Source organism: Schistocerca gregaria, chromosome 2, assembly GCF_023897955.1.
Source record: "Schistocerca gregaria isolate iqSchGreg1 chromosome 2, iqSchGreg1.2, whole genome shotgun sequence".
Classification (NCBI taxonomy): domain Eukaryota; kingdom Metazoa; phylum Arthropoda; class Insecta; order Orthoptera; family Acrididae; genus Schistocerca; species Schistocerca gregaria.
Window position 1 is genome coordinate 40,974,114 of NC_064921.1, and position 22,251 is coordinate 40,996,364.

The 22,251-nt window shown below is 42.8% G+C and overlaps 1 protein-coding gene across 1 annotated transcript in view; it reads left to right on the forward strand.

Moving 5' to 3' along the window:
* The window catches only part of LOC126336284 (filamin-A), a 1,048,954-nt gene that overhangs the window by 100,524 nt on the left and 926,179 nt on the right, over window positions 1-22,251 (forward strand). The window contains 1 exon segment of the mRNA XM_049999806.1: window positions 21,631-21,751. Within this exon segment, the coding sequence (XP_049855763.1) occupies window positions 21,641-21,751 (111 nt within the window). The 5' untranslated portion in view covers window positions 21,631-21,640.

Consider the following 22,251-nt stretch of genomic DNA (forward strand, 5'->3'; position numbering starts at 1 on the left):
CCTTCCGCAACACAGACGTACAGAAAAAAGAGCAAACGTGCTTCATCTATAGAATATGTGTTTGGAGGTGACTAGCTGCACTCGAGTACAGTGCTGTACTAAGCCACACGATCAGAAAAATAGTCATTTGCGCTGACTGTTGGCAACTGTACTACAAGCAATTTTAGAATACGGAATGTTAAGTGATGTCGTGATTGCATGGGTAGAAGCGACATAAAATCGATAAATTATGAAAAATGACGAAAACTACTTATAAATTGAGGGGAAAATACGTCGAAATGTGGGGGAATTGAGAGGGTATAGAAGATCTAAAAAGTGCAGCCAACACAGCTCCAACAGACTTTCTGCAGGGATATGACATAGCAGTCTTAACAGAAACATTCTTAACCGAAGACTGGCAATACCCATAATTTTACTGTACTCATCTCCATGCAAAACAATGCGACAGAGGAAGACCCAGTGGAGGAATAACTGAACTCATAAAACCGGAATTGACACTAATAACTGCAACTATCAAACAAAAACATACATTCCTGACAGAAACGAAACACATTACAATAATATCAGGACACTTCCAACCGAACAAAACATGCATTGATATAATAAATGAAATAGGCCAGCTGAACACTCAGAGTAAATATAATAAACGACTAATTATTGCTGGAGACTTAAATTGCAGAATGGATGTACAAAATTACAAAGCAAAAGTAACAGTAGAAAAGTTGCAGGAAGAAGGCTTTATCCTGTTAAACAATCCCAACATACCTACATATATTTCCCATAGCTGCAGAAGTACAATAGATATTGCGTTCATAGGGGACCAATCAGGGGTAATATATCACTTCTCTGGACTGCAGACCCCACACCACTTAGGAAACATATCCCTCTGGAAATAAGTATCCAAGAAGCATGGCGAAAAACGCAAGAAAAGGAGGAATAAGCACTCTCGAGAACAATAGACGTCGGGAAAGTGGAAGCAGAATCCGATCGTATAAAACAAATCGAAATGTTAATAGACAATTCGCGACTAGAGGAAGCAACAGAAGCGATTGGAGAACTCCTAAGACAAGCAGCCAACTCCAGATACAAAAGAAGAGCGAAAAAATGGTTCGATACAGAGTGTTACAGTCTAAGAAAAGATGTACTAGGAAGCCTACATCAACTAAAACAGTGCGCAGAGAACCCTATACTCAGGAATTACGCCGAAAAACGAAGCATCTATAAAAAAGCTCTAAAGGAAAAGAAGAGATCATCCTGGGCAAAAGAAGGAAAGAAACTAGTGGAGGAAGCCTCAAAAGTTCCATATATTGTGCTACGCCTAAGAAAACGAGCGGAAACACATTACACAGACATGAAAACTGTTGTGGTTGGCAGGAGAGCCAACCGTATGATTAAAGGAGGCCGATATGCACGCGTTTTAGCTCACGCAGGCTGGCGTGAGGTCTGGAACCTGACAAGGAAATTAGAATTCAGAAAAACGGACGTAGCTGGTGGAATACTTAACTTTAATCCATTAATGACGAATGTCGCTCTTTATGGTACATGATTCCCGATATCAATAGTACGGATACTGGCGCCTTGCTAGGTCGTAGCAAATGACGTAGCTGAAGGCTATGCTAACTATCGTCTCGGCAAATGAGAGCGTAGAAGTCAGTGAACTATCGCTGGCAAAGTCGGCTGTACCACTCGGGCGAGTGCTAGGAAGTCTTTTTAGACCTGCCGTGTGGCGGCGCTAGGTCTGCAATCACTGATAGTGGCGACACGCGGGTCCGACGTATACTACCGGACGGCGGCCGATTTAAAGGCTACCACCTAGCAAGTGTGGTGTCTGGCGGTGACACCACAAAAACGCGGGAGACGCACTTCGACAACGTACTGAATAAGGAAGGAGTGAGAGGGAGACCGGAGGGCAGAGAGGACACAGTGCTGCGAGCAACTGTGCATTGGATCCCATTGATCACAGATGCCATTAACAGCGCCAAGAGTAAAAAAGCTGCAGGCCTTGACAGACTTAATAGCGAATATCTGAAAGACACTGCCCAAATACTAACGCCAATGTGGACAAAGCTCTACGATAAGTGTATAGAAGCAGCCTCCATTCCGGAACAGTGGAGACAGTCAACCGTAAAAGTGCTTTATAAAAGGAAAGGAGACCCCAAGGACCGTATCAAATACAGAGGCATAGCCCTAGAAAACTTACCTTTCAAAGTGTTCACAAAAATAATAACAGAAATAATAAAGCAAATAAATGACGAACCCCTCCCCGAAAGCCAAATGGGATTCAGAAGGGAAGATCTACTCTGACAGCAATAGAACTCCTGCTAAAGAGCATATGGGAAGCCCTTGAAGACAGAGAAAAGTTCTACGTAGTATTCATAGATTTTACAAAAGCCTTTGGCTTTATAAACAGAAAATTAATTACCAAAAAACTAGAAGAAACCCTGAAAAAAGAAAAAAAACATCTGGACACGAATTACGAGCGCAATACTGCAATTGAGCGAAGTAAGAATATCAGACAATCTCCCCCTATCGTAGCCGATACTCCAATCAAACGGCGTACTACAGGGAGACCCACTGAGTCCTCTGTTATTTATCCTTGCAGCGGAAGAAATTGTAAGAAGACCACAAAGGGAGGGTTTAGTCTCATATGCATATGCAGACGATATTGTAATAGGTGCAAAGAATGTTGCAAAATTACAAGAAGCGATAAACGATATGGAAGATTGGTGTGTCGAACACAGCTTCGAAATAAATGTGCCGAAAACAGAAATGATGGTATTCAGATATGGAGGAAGAACACCAGCATCTGCTGAGATCTTCATACGAGAGAGAAAACTGAAGATTGTACTTGACTACAAGTACCTAGGGGTCACAATACAAACAACTGCAAAATGTTTCACAAAACATGTAACAGGGAAAGCAATAGAAGCAATAACGGCAATACATGACATACAATACATCAGATCCCTTAGCCTAGAGACAGCAATGGCACTATTCAGAACCAAATCTTTCCAATACTGACCTACGGCATAAAAATTATTGGACCACATCTTACAGTGAACAACCTAACAACACTAGAAAGAGTGAAGGCGACCTTTATAAAGAAAGTAATAGGAGTGTCCAAAACTACACGATCGAGACTTGAATACCTGCTGGGGAGGGAACCGTTCCTCATTGAAGACCTTCGGACAGTCCTGATGCTACCCAATAGCAGCGCCTTGGAAAGTCTACTTAAAACATTGAAGGAAAAAAGGGAAGACATACTTCCAGAATTTTACAGCACAGGTGCCATGATAGACCGAACATGCACAAAGGAAAACTTCGAAATGAGACACGTGATCACCAGATTGGCAGTCCATGGTTTCCACCACCTTATTTGCAACAACACGTGATATCATGAACCAAATTAAATGTGTGAGTGTAAACTGTGTCACCAAATTTGCAAACGTTACCATACAGAGCTCTGTACCAAAAGGAGACGAGCAATAAGTGACTATGCAAATCACAATATGTGAAATTTCTAATTTATCTTATTATTATCACTGTACATTGAATTTGTATGGCTATTTGGCTGCAATAAACTTATTATTATAATTGGGAGAGTAGTTTCATGTCTTCTGCTTGGTGCAGAACAATTCTTGTACATGGGAATGAGTATGTGACAGCAAGAATAATACGAGGAAACGTTGACATGCAAGCACCGGGAACCAGTCATTTTTTTCGTCGAGGCAACATTCTGTTGTATGTCTATTGAGGTAATAGTTATACACGCGAGTTGACTGCTGTCTTTGATGCTTTCCTGGAAGAAGGAGAACCGTCTCCCGCTAAACTTACTTGCATTTGCGTTAAAGGATGACAGAAAGTGGATGGAGTGATTGGTTGAGGGGGCGTTGTAACGAGGTACGATTTAATGGTAGGCTGAAGACCTGATGCATCCTCGAGAGAGAGGGAGTTGTTGCTGAAGGTCATTTAACCTTTTTTTTTTCCCGTCGTACAGTCGGGGTGCGTTACTGGTGTGGCATAACCTGCAATCGAGTCGTATACAGCTGTGTGTTCTGTGTGTGACTGAGAGCAGTATCTACTTGCGATCGTTACAGCGAACCTCTGTCATCAGAGGACTTCCATCTCATGTGCGATAAAACGTGTCCATCCTGTTTCGGAACTTTTCTCTAGACGAACGAAGATTTATGCGACCTACTCCGTTCCCCTGCCGCGTCTTCGGCATAAAATCGAGCCTTCAGTTTTATAACTACGGTGATTCTAAGTTAGCGACAGGTGTTTGTGAGGTACTACATTCTGCTTCGGAGATGTGTTTACGGAGTTAGTGGCGGCATGACAAGTAATTTCACATGCCAAACACCGTAGATATACGTTTGTCTCTTTCTTTGTAGGAGCTATTCTCCGTTACTAATGACCTCTTTATATAGGACAGATCCGAGCATAGTATAATTTCTGAACCGTCATCAGATGTCAATAGTGGGGAGCTATACATTTCTAAGAAGCTATATTGTGCATGTATCACAAAGAATCGATGTGTTAAGGAAGTAGTTTTTTTTATTTTTCAATTTATCACCATGTTCATAGTAGAGAATCCAGCAAGGAGAATGTACGTCATGCGCTTGAGAAACATTTATTACATTGGGATAGTAACTTACACACTATTAATACGTGGGTTGCCCAGAAGGTAATGTATCTTCCTTTTCCTTCAACATTTCTTTATGGAACACAATGAGAATTACACACAAGAAAGAATAGTGTTTTATGTACACACCCTACTGTTCCACATAATGGTAGCACGAAACAAGGGCGTGTATGCCCTGTCGGTGCCAGTCCCTGTCCTGTGTCAATCGTCTCCTCGTCGTGCTCAAGATGTCTTCCGTTAATGGCGCAGGCAAGCGGTAGTTGGCTGGGGCCAGGTGGAGACTGCAGGGTGCACGGGCTGACACTGTCCGACCCTGTTTTGTCATGTGTTCAGCACTCCTCAGGCTTGTTTGGGTCGAGCGTTACAGTACTGCAGCAAAAAATCTCGTGGGATGCTGCGCCTGGAAGCGCGGCTTGAGTTTTCTTAATGTGTTGACATGTGCTTCTCAGTTAATGGCATCACATCAATGAGAAAGACACCTTCAGAGTCGCAGAACACGGTGATCATTATCTTACCGGCGAAAGCAGTTGCTTTGAATCTTTTCTTCTGTGTAGAGTGAGAATGACGCCATTCCATCGGCTGTCGTTTGCTTTCGGGCTCAAATTGGTGAACCCGGGTTTCATCACCTGTCACAATCCTCAGCTTCAAAACGTTGCAACAAACCGAGACAAATGTTTTTTCTGTGCGATTTGTGATCCACCGTTAAATGGGACCCATCTTGCACACTTTTGAATGTCCAAGTGTGTGGATGGTTGCATCCACACTTCCTTTGTCGATTGACGTGCAGCGCCACCTACACCGAGCCGTAGTGCGCCTGTCCTCGCGAATGACGTCAGCTCGCTGCAACGGTCAGGTGTGACAGCCGTGGATGGTCTCTTCGGCTGCTGAAAATCCTGGAGCTCCGCCGAACCGCCTTCTGGTGACCTCACCCTCCGTGCCCAGCGACTAACTGTGCTTCTGTCGGTAGCAGATGGTCTCCGTAGACTTTGCACATGCGTTTGTGAATACTCCCCACAGTTTCTTTCTCTGCAGAGAGAAATTCAAAGACGGCGCATTGCTTGTAACGTACATCGCCTGCAGACGTCATTTTGAAACTGCCCTGCAGCTACGCTATCTGTCAGAAGTGACGGAAACTTGGCACGCTCACTCAGGAGACTACAAATTATACACACGTCACGTTTCGCATTCATAGCATTCTGCAGAACCGTGTAGCCTTAGGGGGTGCTTGTGTCTTTTTTACCGAGACAATAGGACAATACTTTAGAGTTGATAGCGCAGTTGATTTACGTAAAATGATTCAAACTCTCTCCGTCTGTTGCTCCATCGTGCATAAAAACCACCCGTTTCTTGTTCTTAACCGTCTGTTATAGCACCACAACAGTTTCATATCTACTATATACCGATGAGGTTAGCACCTCCTCGACATTCGAAATGTTGAGCTTTTGTATGGGTGTGCGACAGCAGTGACAGACTCAGCTTGCACGGTGGAATGTAGCGGTCTGCTCCTCGTCAGGCGCAGGTTAAATCGGTGCCAGTGCTGCACGGAGAGGAGATCTTTCGGTCTCGGACTTTATTCTAAGAATGCGAGAATGTCCTGTGACTCCCATCCATATAGGGAAAGATCGTAAATTGCGCACCATACCTGAAGTTCTAGAAATATGTACGTCGCTGTCTGGTACACTTTGAGGTATATGTTCTAGAATTAACAATGAATTAACGTACTGCACAATCATCTATCTTCATTCTCAATGGTACTCGAAAAGTAGTGGGGGCGGCGGGGGGGGGGGGGGGGAGGGGGAGGCGGTTTATCGATGATGCAGAAATTGGGAAGCATGCTGCTGTGTCATTGGTAAGTGTTGAAATTACGGTGAAATTGCTACAACTTATTGCACCATCGGCTGTGATGGTTATTATTACAGTACGTCGACGGTGTCTTTACCATCCCATCCGATCACTGGTACACAGTTGATTACCACATAATGATTGACGGACATCGCTTGTTTGAAATGGAGAACGAGTCTTGGCGGAGGGGCAGAACCCTCTGGGGATGGCTAGCACCGAAACAGTGACTGCAGCACGAGGAATCAATTGAAATGAAACACACAGCCTCGAGCTATGCCGTCACTGTGAATGATGAGTTTAAATGTAGAGATCGTCAATCACCTTCGGGCATCAGTTTGGAAATGCTTCACAACGGTACATAACTCTTCCAGTTTCCATATTTTGTGCCTGTCTTTTTACTTAAAATCATCCAGTGGTGCAATGGATCAAGAGATGATAATGTCAGTTTAGAACCTGACGCAGACCTAAAAGCCGTGCCAGAAAAAAAAGTATGGCAGTGTAAAAAGCGTTTTACAGCAGAAACAAAAAATTGTATCAACCAACGAAACAGGGACCCTCATTTGCGATTGAAAGTCTGTGAGATATGTTTCTCGTACTGTACAGGCGATGAAACATTACGCTGGTCTGTGCGAGCGACTTGGATCACTACCCACGTGCTCCGACCTGTATTTTTAACGGAATCATCACATATGCTCGACGCCGGCACGCAGACGGTATTTGTTTTCGATATATCGGAAGAGAGAGATACCGTAAAAAACTTATCGAGTTCTGTGAGATGAAGTTAGCGGAGATTATGTAATTCTCAATGTTTTTATGTCGAATGGTACAGAATAACGATGGTAGAATGTTTGCGTGATAGACGTGAATGGACCCTGCCTGACTCCCGGACTGCAGTATCTGTATGATATTGAGTTTTGGTATTTTTCCTGATAAGAAACACCACCGTACCTGTTAGTATTGTCTTTATACTACCGAGGGTTGCAGGAGCGGGCTTCGTTTGGCGCTGTCCTCACACATCGTACACTGTTGTCGGGTCTACAGCAACACGTTCCCATTTCCACCGAGTGGTCAAAACACGGTCCTGTCGCATTAACTCAGCTCTCTTTGTTTCTACACGGGTTGCAGAATCTGGTAGGTATAGCGCTCTCTGACTTCCGTTCAGTTTAGACTTAAATTGGGGCGATCACATGGGCGAAGCTGCAGGGAGGCCGACCGAGGAACAGTTACGAGATGTAAAAGAATTGTCTAAAAGCACGTTCGAGATAAAAGTGACTTGTTTCGAGATGTGAGAGTGGCACGAATATTATTCGCCAGTGGCTGTAATGATTAAAAGACGTCTCCATAGGATCCAAAGCAAATATGTGGCTGAATGGAGAGAGTTGATTCCAAATCGCTGATGGAGTTTCCCCCAGAAAGCGTTATGGTATAAGCGACTATTGTGGGTGCCTGTAGAACCCAGACCGCTTTTTATGCAGGCCGACGGTAACTTTGTCGTCGTGGTCGTGTTTTTAATAGCGCTGTCCTGACGTGCGATGTATATTGCCAGCGGTAGAACCCTTTTTTGATTAGCTCCAAATGCCTGTTCTCAGTAGTGTTCCTCGGAAACATCATCGTCTTCCCTGCTGTGATTCCCATTGCAACTACCTGGTGGAGAGCAGTCCGACTACTCGAGATGCAAAGTGACTCTCGTGACCAGTTTAGTTAATTAGCCTATAAATTTGATATCAGTTACATGCCGTCTGGTGGGTGTAGGCGATGTCTAGCGCACCACACATATGATTCTCCACCATGAGTTTTTTGCGTTGCGGCGATCTTTTAATGATATTTCAATCGTTCACCTATCCAAGGAGAATCATCGCAAAAAAATCATATGTATTACGGAATTTATAAATTCATACGTAGTATGAAACTTACATTTACAGCTTCTCTGTGCTGTTGCCTTAAGAGACTTGGTATGTGGCGAGAATTGTGGTTACCTTAAGAGACTTGGTTCAAATGGCTCTGAGGACTGTGGGACTTAACATCTGAGGTCATCAGTACCCTAGAACTTAGAACTACTTAAACCTAACTAACCTGAGGACATCACACACATCCATGTCCGAGGCAGGATTCGAACCTGCGACCGTAGCAGTCGCGTGGTTCTGGACTGAGCGCCGTAAGAGAGAGTTCGAAAGCGAGGGGGCGTCCTGTGACAGTGGTAGATCTTAGCACTCCGTCATGAGCCAAAAATGAGTTAAATATTCTAGTCCTTGATGCATGAAGTGATAGATAAAAAAAGATTTTTTGTTCTTGATGAAAGAATACTTGGAGGGAATACAGTCTGTGCCATAGTTCCGTACGGTATTTTCACAACAAGCAACGATACGTTAACGACGTGAATACGCATGTATTGTCTGATTGCTGCTATCTTCGAAAATAACTCGTAGAAACGGGAGGAATCTACTTTACTCGTGAGAAACTCGAGGTGTATGGTCAACAACATCGCTGCTTCGGATTGGGTGAAGTAGATTTTTTTAACTGGCGGGTCTAGTCCAGGGTGGAATAGTGTCCAGTGGACCAGAGCTGCCTGGAAGGAGGGATGAGCCCGGCCTTTGGCGTGTGCAGAGATCGCTTCTAGCTGCCTGGTCCTGCCCGCGGCGGCGGGGCCGGCAGCAGTGGGCGTGTGTGCGTTACGCGAGACAAGCTTCAAAGTGATGGGCGTCTGAGCTGGAGGCAGGGCCGGCGCAAGCCCAAGTGCCGCCCCGTGCCAGCTGCTAAATAGCCCCCCCCCCCCCTCTCCTGAATATATTTCCTTTTCAGAGCGTTTGTGGAATTTTATTTAAACAAATCTGTAGGAAATGTCAGCAATCAATAGCAATTTTTCTTTTTACTTTTCAGATCTACCTATGTTCCGGCCACTGAGTGGCCAGTTGCAAAGCTTTTAATATGTGCTTACATCTAAACCGTTATGTTGACAGTTACGTTCAGCATGACGGTATAGATGTAAACATAACTCAAAGCAGTGAGAATAGCAATACTGTGTCCAAAATCTGTGTAGATCTGGAAAGTAAAAACAAAAATTGCGACTGATTGGTGACATTCTCTACAGATTTGTGCAAAGCAGTCGCTGGGCACCAGCTCAAAAATGGAGTCAAACCTGATTGAAGAAATCTAGCTAATTTTAACAAGCCTTGTGAATTTACAAAGTGTTCAAATGTGTGTGAAATCTTATGGGTCTTAACTGCTAAGGTCATCAGTCCCTAACCTTACACACTACTTAACCTAAATTATCCTAACGACAAACACACACACACACACACACATGCCCGAGGGAGGACTTGAACCTCCGCCGGGATCAGCCGCACAGTCTATGACCACAGCGCCTGGACCGCTCGGCTAATCCCGCGCGGCATGAACTTACAGTTAACGTAAATAAACATGTTTCAACGGTTGTGAACAGATAATGTATTCAACGGAAAACAAAATATATTTACGATTTAACGATAATTTGGTTTGAACAATAATATTTACAGCAACTATTTAATCTTGAACAAAATAAGAAACAACACAGTAAATAACCAAGACACTGATCATAATACAAAAAAAAGAAATACTAGACAAATGGAACCTGCCTGGCTTTTGCTCCTGCAAACTCTTTCACACGATCTGTGTAATTTAAGTCCTCTGCAAGCTCGTGCTCTATCCATATTGTTGCAAGGTCATTCAAACGAGTTTGGCTCATCGTTGAGCGGAGGTATGTCTTTATCAATTTCAGTTTTCAGAAACTCCTTTCTCCACTCGCAACTGTCACTGGAAGTGTTAGGAGAATTCTCAGAGCAATGTTAACATTAGCGCAAAAATTATGTCTTCCTATAAACTTCAGAGTCTCTTTTGAATCTATTCGTTGTTTCAACAATGTTGAAAGCACTTTCAGTTCCTCCCTCAACTCCAGTGCATCAATGTCGCTTGACTCATGATCTTGCAAAATCGCTGCGAGGTTTCTACACTTTGTGTCCAGGCTGTCAGGAGGTCCATTCTTCAGCTCGTCGATGTCGTACAGAAAATAAAAATAATCACAATGAGATTTCAGTTGATTGAATCTCTTATCCAAAGATGTGGTTACTATATCTAAAAGATACTAGCAGAATTCAATTTTGTAACGTTTTGTTGGGTCTTCTATTGTCTTCCTTCACAGGTAAACTGTATTGGCTTCTTACTTCGTCGCCGGGAAACTCTTATCCGTGGTAACGTTAGATCTTCTAGCTCTAATTCTGTAGCCAGTTCTTTGGAATCCGTCAAGAAAGACACAAACTTTTCTTCTGTTCTGCAGGTCTCAAAATAGGCTTTCGTTTTTTCAAGCATTTCCACGGCCTCAGAAACATTTATGTCAATGGCCTGGAGGGTCTTACTGACAACACTGATGTGAAGCAGAACGTCGTACTAGGTTACCAGAGAAATGAGAAAGGTGTAATTTTTTATTTGATTCGCAAGTGACGTTGCTTCGTAGCGGTCATGCCATCTAATTCTTCTGATACCTGAATCAGTGCATCATAAACGCCTCCAATTTGAAACCTCAGGGGAGCAAGTGCATCGATGCGACTTTCCCACTTAGTATCGCTTTGTGGCTTCAGTGACAGGTTAGGCAGATACTTCTTAAAGACATTCCAACGTCGAACGGAGGTCGAGAAGTCATACAAGCTTTTCACTGTCGAAAACATGGAAATCGCATATTTATAAGACACAGCGGCATCGTTTACAACAAGATTCAATGAGTGACTGCTACATCGTGCATAAAATGCTCTCTTGTTCATATCTGAAATTCTTTTCTGGAGACCAGACTTCTTTCCTTTCATGTTTGCTCCATTGTCGTATCCTTGTCATCTCATATTACACAATAGGATTTTTTTATCTTCCAAGAACTGGAGTACGACCTGCATCAAAGTGGAGCTCGAAGAATCGGGCACTGGAAGAAATCCCAGGAAATGCTCCTGAAATCGGACATCGTATACCGTGTCGAGTCTTGTCTCCTGGACGAAACGTAGCTCAACTCTCATCTGCTCAACTTTTGAAATATCTGGTGTGCAGCCCAGAGTTATACTGCAATACTTTGCAGATTTCATCATTAATAGAATGTGGTTGGTTATAGATGATCCAATAAAGTGAATTATTTCATTCTGTGTTTCTTTTCCAAGATAATGACGACCATTGTTCTCACCTTGCTTTGCTTTGTTCTGTACAGGTGCTCCATCATCACAGTGTCGAACTTTCCGAATAATTCAACAAGTTTCAAGGAGTTTCCGTTGTCAGGCTGAAAGAGTGTATCTGTACTTCCTCTCAAAGGCAGACATTGCCGACCCAGGAAATGAATTACTGCTATTAAGCACTCAAGAACATTTTTCCAATGTTCACTTTCAGTATTCAGAAGCCTTTGATGATTGGCGTCGACAGTTCGTGACTTTTTCAGTCCCTCTGAAAACACGATCCACTTTTAATGTGAATTCAAATGCTCGGTAGACTTCCCGTGACTTTAGAGATACGAAGCCAGGTACCTCTTTGCAATTTCTGCTGTAGGTGAGAAACGTTTGCAACAAAAGCTGAACACAGCAACCTTGCTGTTTGATTTCAACAACCAATGTCTATCTGCTTCTTCTAAATTCAAAGAACAGCAATAGTGTACACGGCTGAAACGCCGGTTGTCCGCTTGTTTAGGACATTCTTCAGCTTCCTGAATGCGCTCGGGAGGATCTCGCATGACCAAAGTCGCTCGAATGCAGTCGGTGATAACCTCCGACCATCTTCCGGGATCCGGGTCAGTTGTGTCTTCCAGCTTAGGCTCGCCTTCAATCCCTTCTCCGGTGGTGAGTACCTCGGCTGATGTTCCTCCGGTCTTTTCCGAATCGGGTCACCTAATTTCAGTTCTGCCTGATCTTCCAAACTCGGAGCTTTCGTTACATTGCTACTGTATGCGTTGGTCGCAGTACTGTGTTCGTCAACTTTCTGGTCATGTCCTGAAGACAAAGATGTAGCTACAGTAGCTCCACTAGTTTCTATACTTACAGGATCTGTTTTTACACACTCGCCGCTGCTAGGTCGTTCTCTCTTTGGCTTGAAATATCGTTATAGTGCATCCTTTTTCTTCTTATTGTCATCTTCCCTCAGCGCCCGTCTTTTCCTATATTCACTGCCAGACAGTCTTTTTTTACCGTCGGACGTGTTTCGATCCAGCCTGTAAAGAACGATTACGTGAAACTAACTGTTGATGTCAGTGTGCTAACTTTATTTGCAACACACTTCGCAGACAGTTTCCTGATTTTCCACTGCACGTAAACGGAAAATTATATTATTGTAGGATACACTGTTCAGGAGATGAAGTCATAAGAATTGAGCCGCCTGAAATAGAATTTCAGGCCGAATTTCACAACAGAAAAAAAACGGTCACAGAGAGAGAGGAAGAATAAGGTGATGGAGTAACATAATAATGCAATAAATACACACCTGGGCATCGACGGGTGGTAATGCTGGTCGAAGTGCATTAACTGCGGTTGTTAATTTCAAAGAACTGACACTTGACATCTGTCGTAATTTCCATGAGTTACTTCTTTCGTGTCTGATTATAGAATAAGGGGAAACAAATTAGTCATCGCCATATGACTACCCTTGTTGTTGTTGTTGTGGTCTTCAGTCCTCAGACTGGTTTGATGCAGCTCTCCCTGATACTCTATCCTGTGCAAGCTTCTTCCTCTCCCAGTACTTATTGCAACCTACATCCTTCTGAATCTGCTTAGTGTATTCATCTCTTGGTCTTCCTCTATGATTTTTACCCTCCACGCTGCCCTCCAATGCTAAATTTGTGATCCCTTGATGCCTCAGAACATGTCCTACCAAACAGTCCCTTCTTCTTGTCAAATTGTGCCACAAACTTCTCTTCTCTCCAATTCTATTCAATACAGCCTCATTAGTTATGTGATCTACCCATCTAATCTTCAGCATTCTTCTGTAGCACCACATTTCGAAAGCTTCTATTCTCTTTTTGTCCAAACTAGTTATCGCCCACGTTTCACTTCCATTATCGCCCATGTTTCACTTCCATACATGGCTACGCTCCTTACAAATACTTTCAGAAACGACTTCCTGACACTTAAATCTATACTTGATGTTAACAAATTTCTCTTCTTCAGAAACGCTTTCCTTGCCATTGACAGTCTACATTTTATATCCTCTCTACTTCGACCATCATCAGTTATTTTCCTCCCCAAATAGCAAAACTCCTTAACTACTTTAAGTGTCTCATTTCCCAATCTAATTCCCTCAGCATCACTCGACTTAATTCGACTACATTCCATTATCCTCGTTTTGCTTTTGTTGATGTTCATCTTATACCCTCGTTTCAAGACACTGTCCATTCCGTTCAACTGCTCTTACAAGTCCTTTGCTGTCTCTGACAGAATTACAATGTCATCGGCGAACCTCAAAGTTTTTACTTCTTCTCCATGGACTTTAATACCTACTCGGAATTTTTCTTTTGTTTCCTTTGCTGCGTGGTCAATATACAGATTGAATAACAACGGGGAGAGGCTAAAACCCTGTCTCACTCCCTTCCCAACCAATGCTTCCCTTTCATGCCCTCGACTCTTATAACTGCCATCTGGTTTCTGTACAAATTGTAAATAGCCTTTCGCTCCCTGTATTTTACCCCTGCCACCTTCAGAATTTGAAAGAGCGTATTTCAATCAACATTGTCAAAGCTTTCTCAAAGTGTACAAACGCTAGAAACGTAGGTTTGCCCTTCTTTAATCTAGCTTCTAAGATAAGTCGTAGGGTCAATATTGCCTCACGTGTTCCAACATTTCTACGGAATCCAAACTGATCTTCCCCGAGGTCAGCTTCTACCAGTTTTTCCATTCGTCTGTAGAGAATACGCGTTAATATTTTGCATCCGTGATTTATTAAACTTTATTGTTCGGTAATTTTCACATCTGTCAACACCTGCTTTCTTTGGGATTGGAATTATTATATTCTTCTTGAAGTCTGAGGTTATTTCGCCTGTCTCATACGTCTTGCTCACCAGATGGTTGAGTTTTGTCAGGACTGGCTGTCCCAAGGCTACACTTGTCTTCACTTTATATTCATTCTAGCTGTTGGGGCAACGCGTGCTTATTTGCGGACTTGGTAATTTTTGAAGTAACAGATCATAAGAAAAATAAATCTTCCTATTCTGGAATCTTGAAGGAGAAAAATTCTAAGTTATGAGTAACGTGCATGCACAATACTAATAGTACGTTACATGAGAAGCACTTACCTATTACAGTCCAAGTTGCAAGAAATTCGGACGCACCAATTGCTCTGTTCTTACGAAACGCAAAGAAACTGCTTCTGAGCAATCTCGACTCCCTCGGCCAACTACGGAAACGAATTCTGTAGTTTTCGTTGAGAGAACGCAACAATACCTATTGCCTGGAAAGGCGAAGTACCAGGAACTACATCACTTGACGAGGTATAGCGAGGCTACGGTTAACAAGGAACAGACTAGTAAGTCACTGGTTCTGGAGCCTGTTGTCCAGGATGGTGGCTTGGAGTGAATGAAGTAATACAGAGGTATCTTCCCATCTTGCGGTTTACAGGCGTGTCTCTTTCTTAAATGCGTGTCGGTATCTGGACACAGACTTCCGGGTGTCGTGACAATTTTGGGTAGTTGGACGATTGTGTCGTGGACTGACGCAACAGAATGTGAACAAGTAACGCAACATCCAAATGTGTTTTGGTACGGTGCGGAATTTTGTGGAAGAAAAGATCAATTTGTGCTCTGTTGATGAGAAACGACGCAAGAGAAGACCTCAGATACTTAGGTCGCTGTATTAGAGAGAGAGAGAGAGAGAGAGAGAGCGAGAGCCCGGCTGCCTTACGTAAACGCCGGTTGCTGCGAGAGTGGCGGGCTTTCTAGTGTGCCCTTAGGGCCTCTACGGTGTTTGCGGTACGGGTCACTCTGTGCATACAGGCTACACGACAAGTACTGTTTCGTAAGACATTGTGCACGCACAGCGTTCTCCGCATTTGTCACGAAATATCTCCGGTTGCGGAACAGGAGGCACGGACAGGAAGGTAGTTGTCGTCGTGGAAGACGTGGCCGCACGCAGGCGAATGGAGCAACGTGAGCCACAGCAGCTCACCTACCGTACAGGAGACTGTACCGAGTCTGAATTGGTCGCGTTACCTGTGTGGTGTGGGTGCGTCGTAATGCAGGCACCGGGCACTCAGCTGCTGACTTCGCTCAGGGGCGAACGTCACTGTGGCGGTCTGCCGCTAAAACAGTGCGACGGCGCAGCGACACCTGCACGCCCTCCCCTCCCCTCTTCCCCTCACACATCCTCGCGGTCACGGCGCTTCTGGCAAGTGGCGTACGATGTTGGCGTAACGGTAGAGGCAGGAGACTGGCGTGAACGGTGCAGCACGGCACACAGCCAACGGCCGCGCACTGCTCACTAGGATGGCTGAAGCAAAGTACGTGTCAGATGTAGACGGTAAGTGAAGGTTTCTTCAGTGACAGATCTCTCCTGCTGTCAGTTGCTGATACGATATAGCAAAGAGAATAAATAACTGAAATGTCTGTCTGGAGCACACATTATAATTATGCAAGTGAGACGTGGACTGTCTCGCAAAATCTAAAGAAGAGCAAATTGTGAGCATTTGAAATGTGGTGCTGCGATAGGAAATTCTCCTGATAATCCAAGTATCTACAGCCGACAAAATTCTGCCGAATTGCGTTACTGTACTATTTGCGAGCAGTGCTAAAGTAAGGAAAGATTTTTTGCAGAAGTAGTTGCCGATCGAGAAATCGCGGAAAGCCCGATCGGCACGGAAAATGAGCGTGAGACCAGTTTGTAGCCAGAGGAGCGACTGGGGCGTGGAGACGCAGGCAGGCAAGGCGCGGCTCGGTGCAGCAGCGCACGGTTACCGAAAGGGAAGCTCCTATACAGAACACATTTTGTACTTAAAATCGATAATTAACTAAAGAATATTAACTAGCAAACTTGTAATAGTATCATTTATTTATTTCGAGAAATCATTTAATTCGATAGACAGAGAACGAATGGGGAAATCATTGTAGAATTGGGTGTCAAAACAAAATAATTAGCAAACATTATTCGTCAAACTCTGACAAATAAGATATTTAAAGTTACATTTATGGGACAAGTCTCTCAGCCATTTGAAATAAAAACTGGTATTGGGAAACGGAACGGCTTACCACATTTACTGTTTAACTGCATTCTGGAAACAGCTGTATGGTTCTGGAATTGGGAGCTAAAAATCACAAAATTGAACCTGGGAAGAAAAACAAATGAAATTACAGTAAACTGCCTGCGTTTTGCAGACGATTTGGCTGTACTTTAAGAAAATCTGATACGCGCAGCTATTCAAATAAGTATTCTGAAAAAAAATGGAAATTGAACTTTACTCAAAAGCTCAACAGAAAAAAAACAAAATTCCTGCAAATTTAAAAAAAAACTGCACCAACTTTCATAGAAACACAAATAAGTCAAATAGAGCGAGTAAATAAATTTAAGTATCTTGGAGAAACTATACAACAGAATAGAGTAGACAAATTAGCCACAAGTGTCACTTGGAATGGAAGGAGCGTATCGTTTGACAAAAAAATATTTACATCAACAAATGCATATCTAGAAAAAGCACCGCCATCATCTAAATACTACTACTGCTGCTGCTGCTGCTGCTGCTGCTGATGATGATGATGATGATGATTCGTTTGTGGGGCGCTCAACTGCGCGGTATCAGTGCCCGTACAAAGTCCCAATTTTGCGCAGTCCACTGTCACGAATGATGATGATGATGAAGTGATGAGAACAACACAAACACCCAGTCCCCGGGCACAGAAAATCCCCAACCCGGCTGGCAATCGAACCCGGACCTCGTGGTCCAAATACTGCTCACCAGCTAACAGAACCCTTGAGCATCGCTTCTCTGGCCCATTCTGGAATGTCTTCCTGCAAGATCAGAAGCTGTCGTCTCGCCCTCTGTAACACCCCCACTACCAACTACGTTTGTTTGTTTATGAAATTTAGCCCGAGTTTACCTCCCAATCTATAAGAGTCTACGTATTTTCATAACTATGTCCCCACAAACTGTTATCCAACTCTTATCCTTTGATTAAACAAAACCTAATTTGAACCGAACTGTAACTGTTCTGAAAGTAACTTGCCTTTATATTAAAAGTCGGCCGCGGTGGCCGAGCGGTTCTAGCCGCTCAGTCCGGATCCGCACGACTGCTACGGTCGCAGGTTCGAATCCTGCCTCAGGCAGGATGTCCTTAGGTTAGTTAGGTTTAAGTAGTTCTAAGTTCTAGGGGACTGATGACCACACATGTTAAGTCCCATAGTGCTCAGAGCCATTTGAACCATTTTGAACCTTTATATTAAAAGAGTAACTGAAGTAAAACCGTTAGCTGGCCCTAGTCAAAATTTCCACTTACCCCGCGTCTTGACAATATCGTTGCAGATTTCTCGAAAGCAAAACACCAAGCAGGCAGCGGGTAGGCTAGATTTCTCTTTCCAAATATATATTCAAACTGTTGCATGTGTTAACACGTAATGATAAACAGTGTGGGGGACGAGAGTAACTATTCCTATGAAATGATATTCCAAGACAACGAGTTTAGAATAAAGTATGTACCAAAAAAGACAGAGGAAAACTTGGCGCGATCTTCACACACAACATTGGTCTGCAGTGAACAGTGATTTAAAAAGGATACAATTTCTATACAAACCAAACAGCTTAATCAATTAATATAATAACACATGGTTCAGGAAGTGGTGCAGTCTTTTTCTCAGCTCAAAGCAGATTAACTAGCTTACAAAAATCATTCCTAACTGCGCAGTACTGCAGTCTTACCTCAAACTACTTCAAAAATGATAACATTATTCAAAATTCGCCACTGGTAGGTTATCAATTTTTCATTACGTCTATGAGAACGTTCTGCACAGGGCTATTTTGAAAGTTTGTGTCACATTTTGTATTGAAGTAGTATTGGTGAACTTTACTGCTTTCGTAGCACACAGCAGGTACGTTAGAGTGCTTATATCCCACAAGGCCTATATATCAGAAGCACAGACACACATTGCGGTAGTACTTTGCACAATAAAAGTAGGTGGAAGAGGGTCCTTGTCAGAAACGACCAAACTTTCTTTAGCTATTTGCAGAAACGGCCACTGTTGTGGAAGGTTACGTGGAAGCAAACCCAGTGAGACCAAGTACAGTTCTCAGCTAGCAACTCCACACACGCACAAAGAGTAACATGTCGTAGTATCTGCTTGAATCAGACTGTAGATCCATTGATAACTCCAAAGCAAAAACAACAATATTCATATTCACTGTCTTCATCTGAATATACAATTCAAATAACAATTCCTTATTATGTTTTGTCCACCTCTTTCCACGTAAACAACACTTCGTAGCTATAATCGTAAATATTACAATTCAGTAAATGCAACATCATTACCTCCCAATAGATCCTGAAAAACTTCTTATATCAAATTGCCTATCACTCTTCTTTGCAGATAACAAAAAATGGCTCTGAGCACTATGGAACTTAACTTCTGAGGTCATCAGTCCCCTAGAACTTAGAACTACTTAAACCTAATTAAACTAAGGACATGACACACATCCATGCCCGAGGCAGGATTCGAACCTGCGAGCGTAGTGGTCGCGCGGTTCCAGACTGCAACGCCTAGAACCGCTCGGTCAACCCAGTCGGCGCAGATAACACAGTTGCCATCCTAACAGTCAGTATATCTCATCAGAAGTGGTAGAAACTGTTAAATGTGTCTGTATTATCATCACTCTGTACAGCCAGAAATATTTTTCATGTGAACAACACAGTGCTGATAACCTATGTATCCTCTCTGAACTGGTTTAAAAAATAGTGTCAGTGTTCATTTTATTTAAAATTATTTATTCTTATTCGATTGCTAGATCAAGTTTCAAATTTCATAGTAGTTTGTTTAGCGTATGCTTTGTGGCAGCAAATCGCTCGATTTGTTGCGCGATAAATGAAGCTTGTTGCGCTAGGAGAGTCGCCCAACTCTTGTCAAAAGTTGCCTGCCGCGCGACGCGAGTCGCTCTGGCACGCAGTGTAAAACCATTGTTAATCACTGCCCGTAGCGCAGGAAATATTTTCATGTAGGTGACATGTAGCTCTGTCATCTGAGTACAACTTTAGTAAATACAATTATTCTACGTTGGATGGTTTAAAATATGATGAGGTCCCTCGCTCTTGTGTGTCCGAATAGCTTTAATTTTACAAATTGTCATGTACAATTCTATTAATCCCGTAACCTCAAGGAGAGCTTTTGTGAAGTTTGGAAGGTAGGAGACGAGGTACTGGTGGAATTAAAGCTGTGTGCTCGTGCTTGGGTAGCTCAGATGGTAGAGCACTTGCCCGCGAAAGACAAAGGTCTCGAGTTCGAGTCTCGGTCCGGCACACAGTTTTAATCTGCCAGGAAGTTTCGTATCAGCGCCCACTCCTCTGCGGAGTGAAAAATTCATTCTGGATTTCTTAGTTATTCGTGGTTTCTTCACAGGTACCTTCCTTGTACCTACAGTTTTCTTTCCAATTTCTATGATTGACCGTTTTAGAGATGTACATTCCTCTTCAAATGAACAGCCTATTGAGCTATTCATTATCACAGTATCTAAGCCTCAGGGAACTCCATGTGTGTCTCTTCATTCACTAGTACTTCCGTATCCCACTTCTTTACACATTGATTCTTCTTGACTAGTCTCTTAAAACTTGAGCCTACTCTTCATCGTCAGCAAATTGTGATCTGAGTCTGTATCTGTTCCTGGGTAGGGGTTACCATTTGCGAATCTCTGCCTGACTATGATGTAATCCAACTGAAATCTTCTCATATCTCCCTAACTTTTATGGTATATCTCCTCCTTTTGTGATCTTGAGCATCGTATTCGCTATAAATATGTACACTGAAGAACCTAATTAATCTCTCACCACTCTCAATCCTAATACTAAGCCCATATTCTCCCCTCCTCCAATCGCACTCCAGTCCTCCATGAGTTACATATTTTTATCTTCCATTATGTGCTGAATTACGATTCAGTATTCTCATATACTTTCTATGTCTCTTGTTCCTCTGGTTGCGACGTCGGCATGTATACCTGAACTGTTGTTGTTTATCACTACGCTGACTTAACTGAAGATGATAATGATGAACCACAAAAAAAAAAAAAAAAAAATAGACCAGTGGTCTCCACCATTACTCCTGAGTGCAATCAGATATTATCTGTTCCCCCCGCCCCTCCCTTTCTCCATCAGCGACATCAGTGACTCACAAAGCTTTAGAACGAATTTTCTTTGGACACACTTATTTTTAAAATGATGGAAGATAAATGTTGTTGAGTTTATGTTGGTGTTTTGTTAAACCATCAACTGGCTTTCAATGAGGCAATTGGTACGCCTACTGCTCTCTCTCTCTCTCTCTCTCTCTCTCTCTCTCTCTCTCTCTCTCTTGCACACGCTTCTCAGAAAATAAAGCCAAGTGTCCACCATTTGTAAATCACTTGATTGTTGGATTCCTTACTTCTAAAATGTCATAAAATTGGAAGACTTTAGGTTGTCAGTGCTTTATGTATCGGCACTGTCACTATCGAGAAAGACAATAATAATCGTTAAACCCTGTGAGCCCAATTGCAGTGTTGTAGCTATTACATCGTTACTGCTGTGTTGTGTTGGAAGTTTGTTCATTTGTGTGTTCTATACCTACGGCTTGGAGAAGGCATTTTCATTAGATATTTAATTATATCTGACATATATGTCTCAATTTTAGTGTCATAGACGCACGGTATAAAGTATGTGTGTGGTGATTAGATTATGTGACAAAGATGTTGCACTACCTTTAAGCTCCAGCAAATTGTGCGACTTGTTTTGCTAGTATTTAAGAATGTAGTTATTGGTAACTAACGTAGCAGTATCACAGTCTTACGAAATAGTTGTAATAGTTGTGATCTTTTAAAAATAATACAGTAAAATCCTTTTGTTTTCACCCCTCAGAAAATTCCATTTTATCCCTCAGGGGTAGTAATGATCAGGTTTAGAACTGCCATTGGTGCACAGTGCGACGTAATGTGGCGTTGTGTTTCAGAAGACGAACGATGGCCACGGAGCGCATCTCGCACATCGGGCTGGTGGCGCGGAGTCCGGAGGGCCACGCCGCCAAGGGCATGCCCATCAAGGGCCGCGAGGACCTGTGGGTTGAGATACAGGTGGGTGCGTTTCTGTTCTCTTCATGTGTGAGCGTCCTACAGCCCACGTTTACATACAAGGCCACGGTCTAGGAGAATACCTTCACCAAAAATTTCCTAACATTTAGACTTACATTAGACAACAAATTTCTCTTTTTCAAAAATGATTTTCTTTATAATGCCAGTATCCATTTTATATCCTCTCTTCTTCGGCCATCATCAGTTATTTTGCTGCCTTAATAGCAAAACTCATCCATTAGTTTTAGTGTTCATTTTCCAATCTCATTCCCTCAGTATCGCCTGATTTAATTTGGTTGCATTCTATTACCGTGTTTTACTTGTATTGACATTCATATCCAAATCCGTTTTCCAAACACTGTCCATTCCGTTCAGTTTCACTTCGAAATGCTTTGCTGTCTCTGACAGAATTAGTATATCATTGCCATAAACAAATTTTTTATTTCAACTTCCAGAACTTTTATACACTCCTGGAAATTGAAATAAGAACACCGTGAATTCAT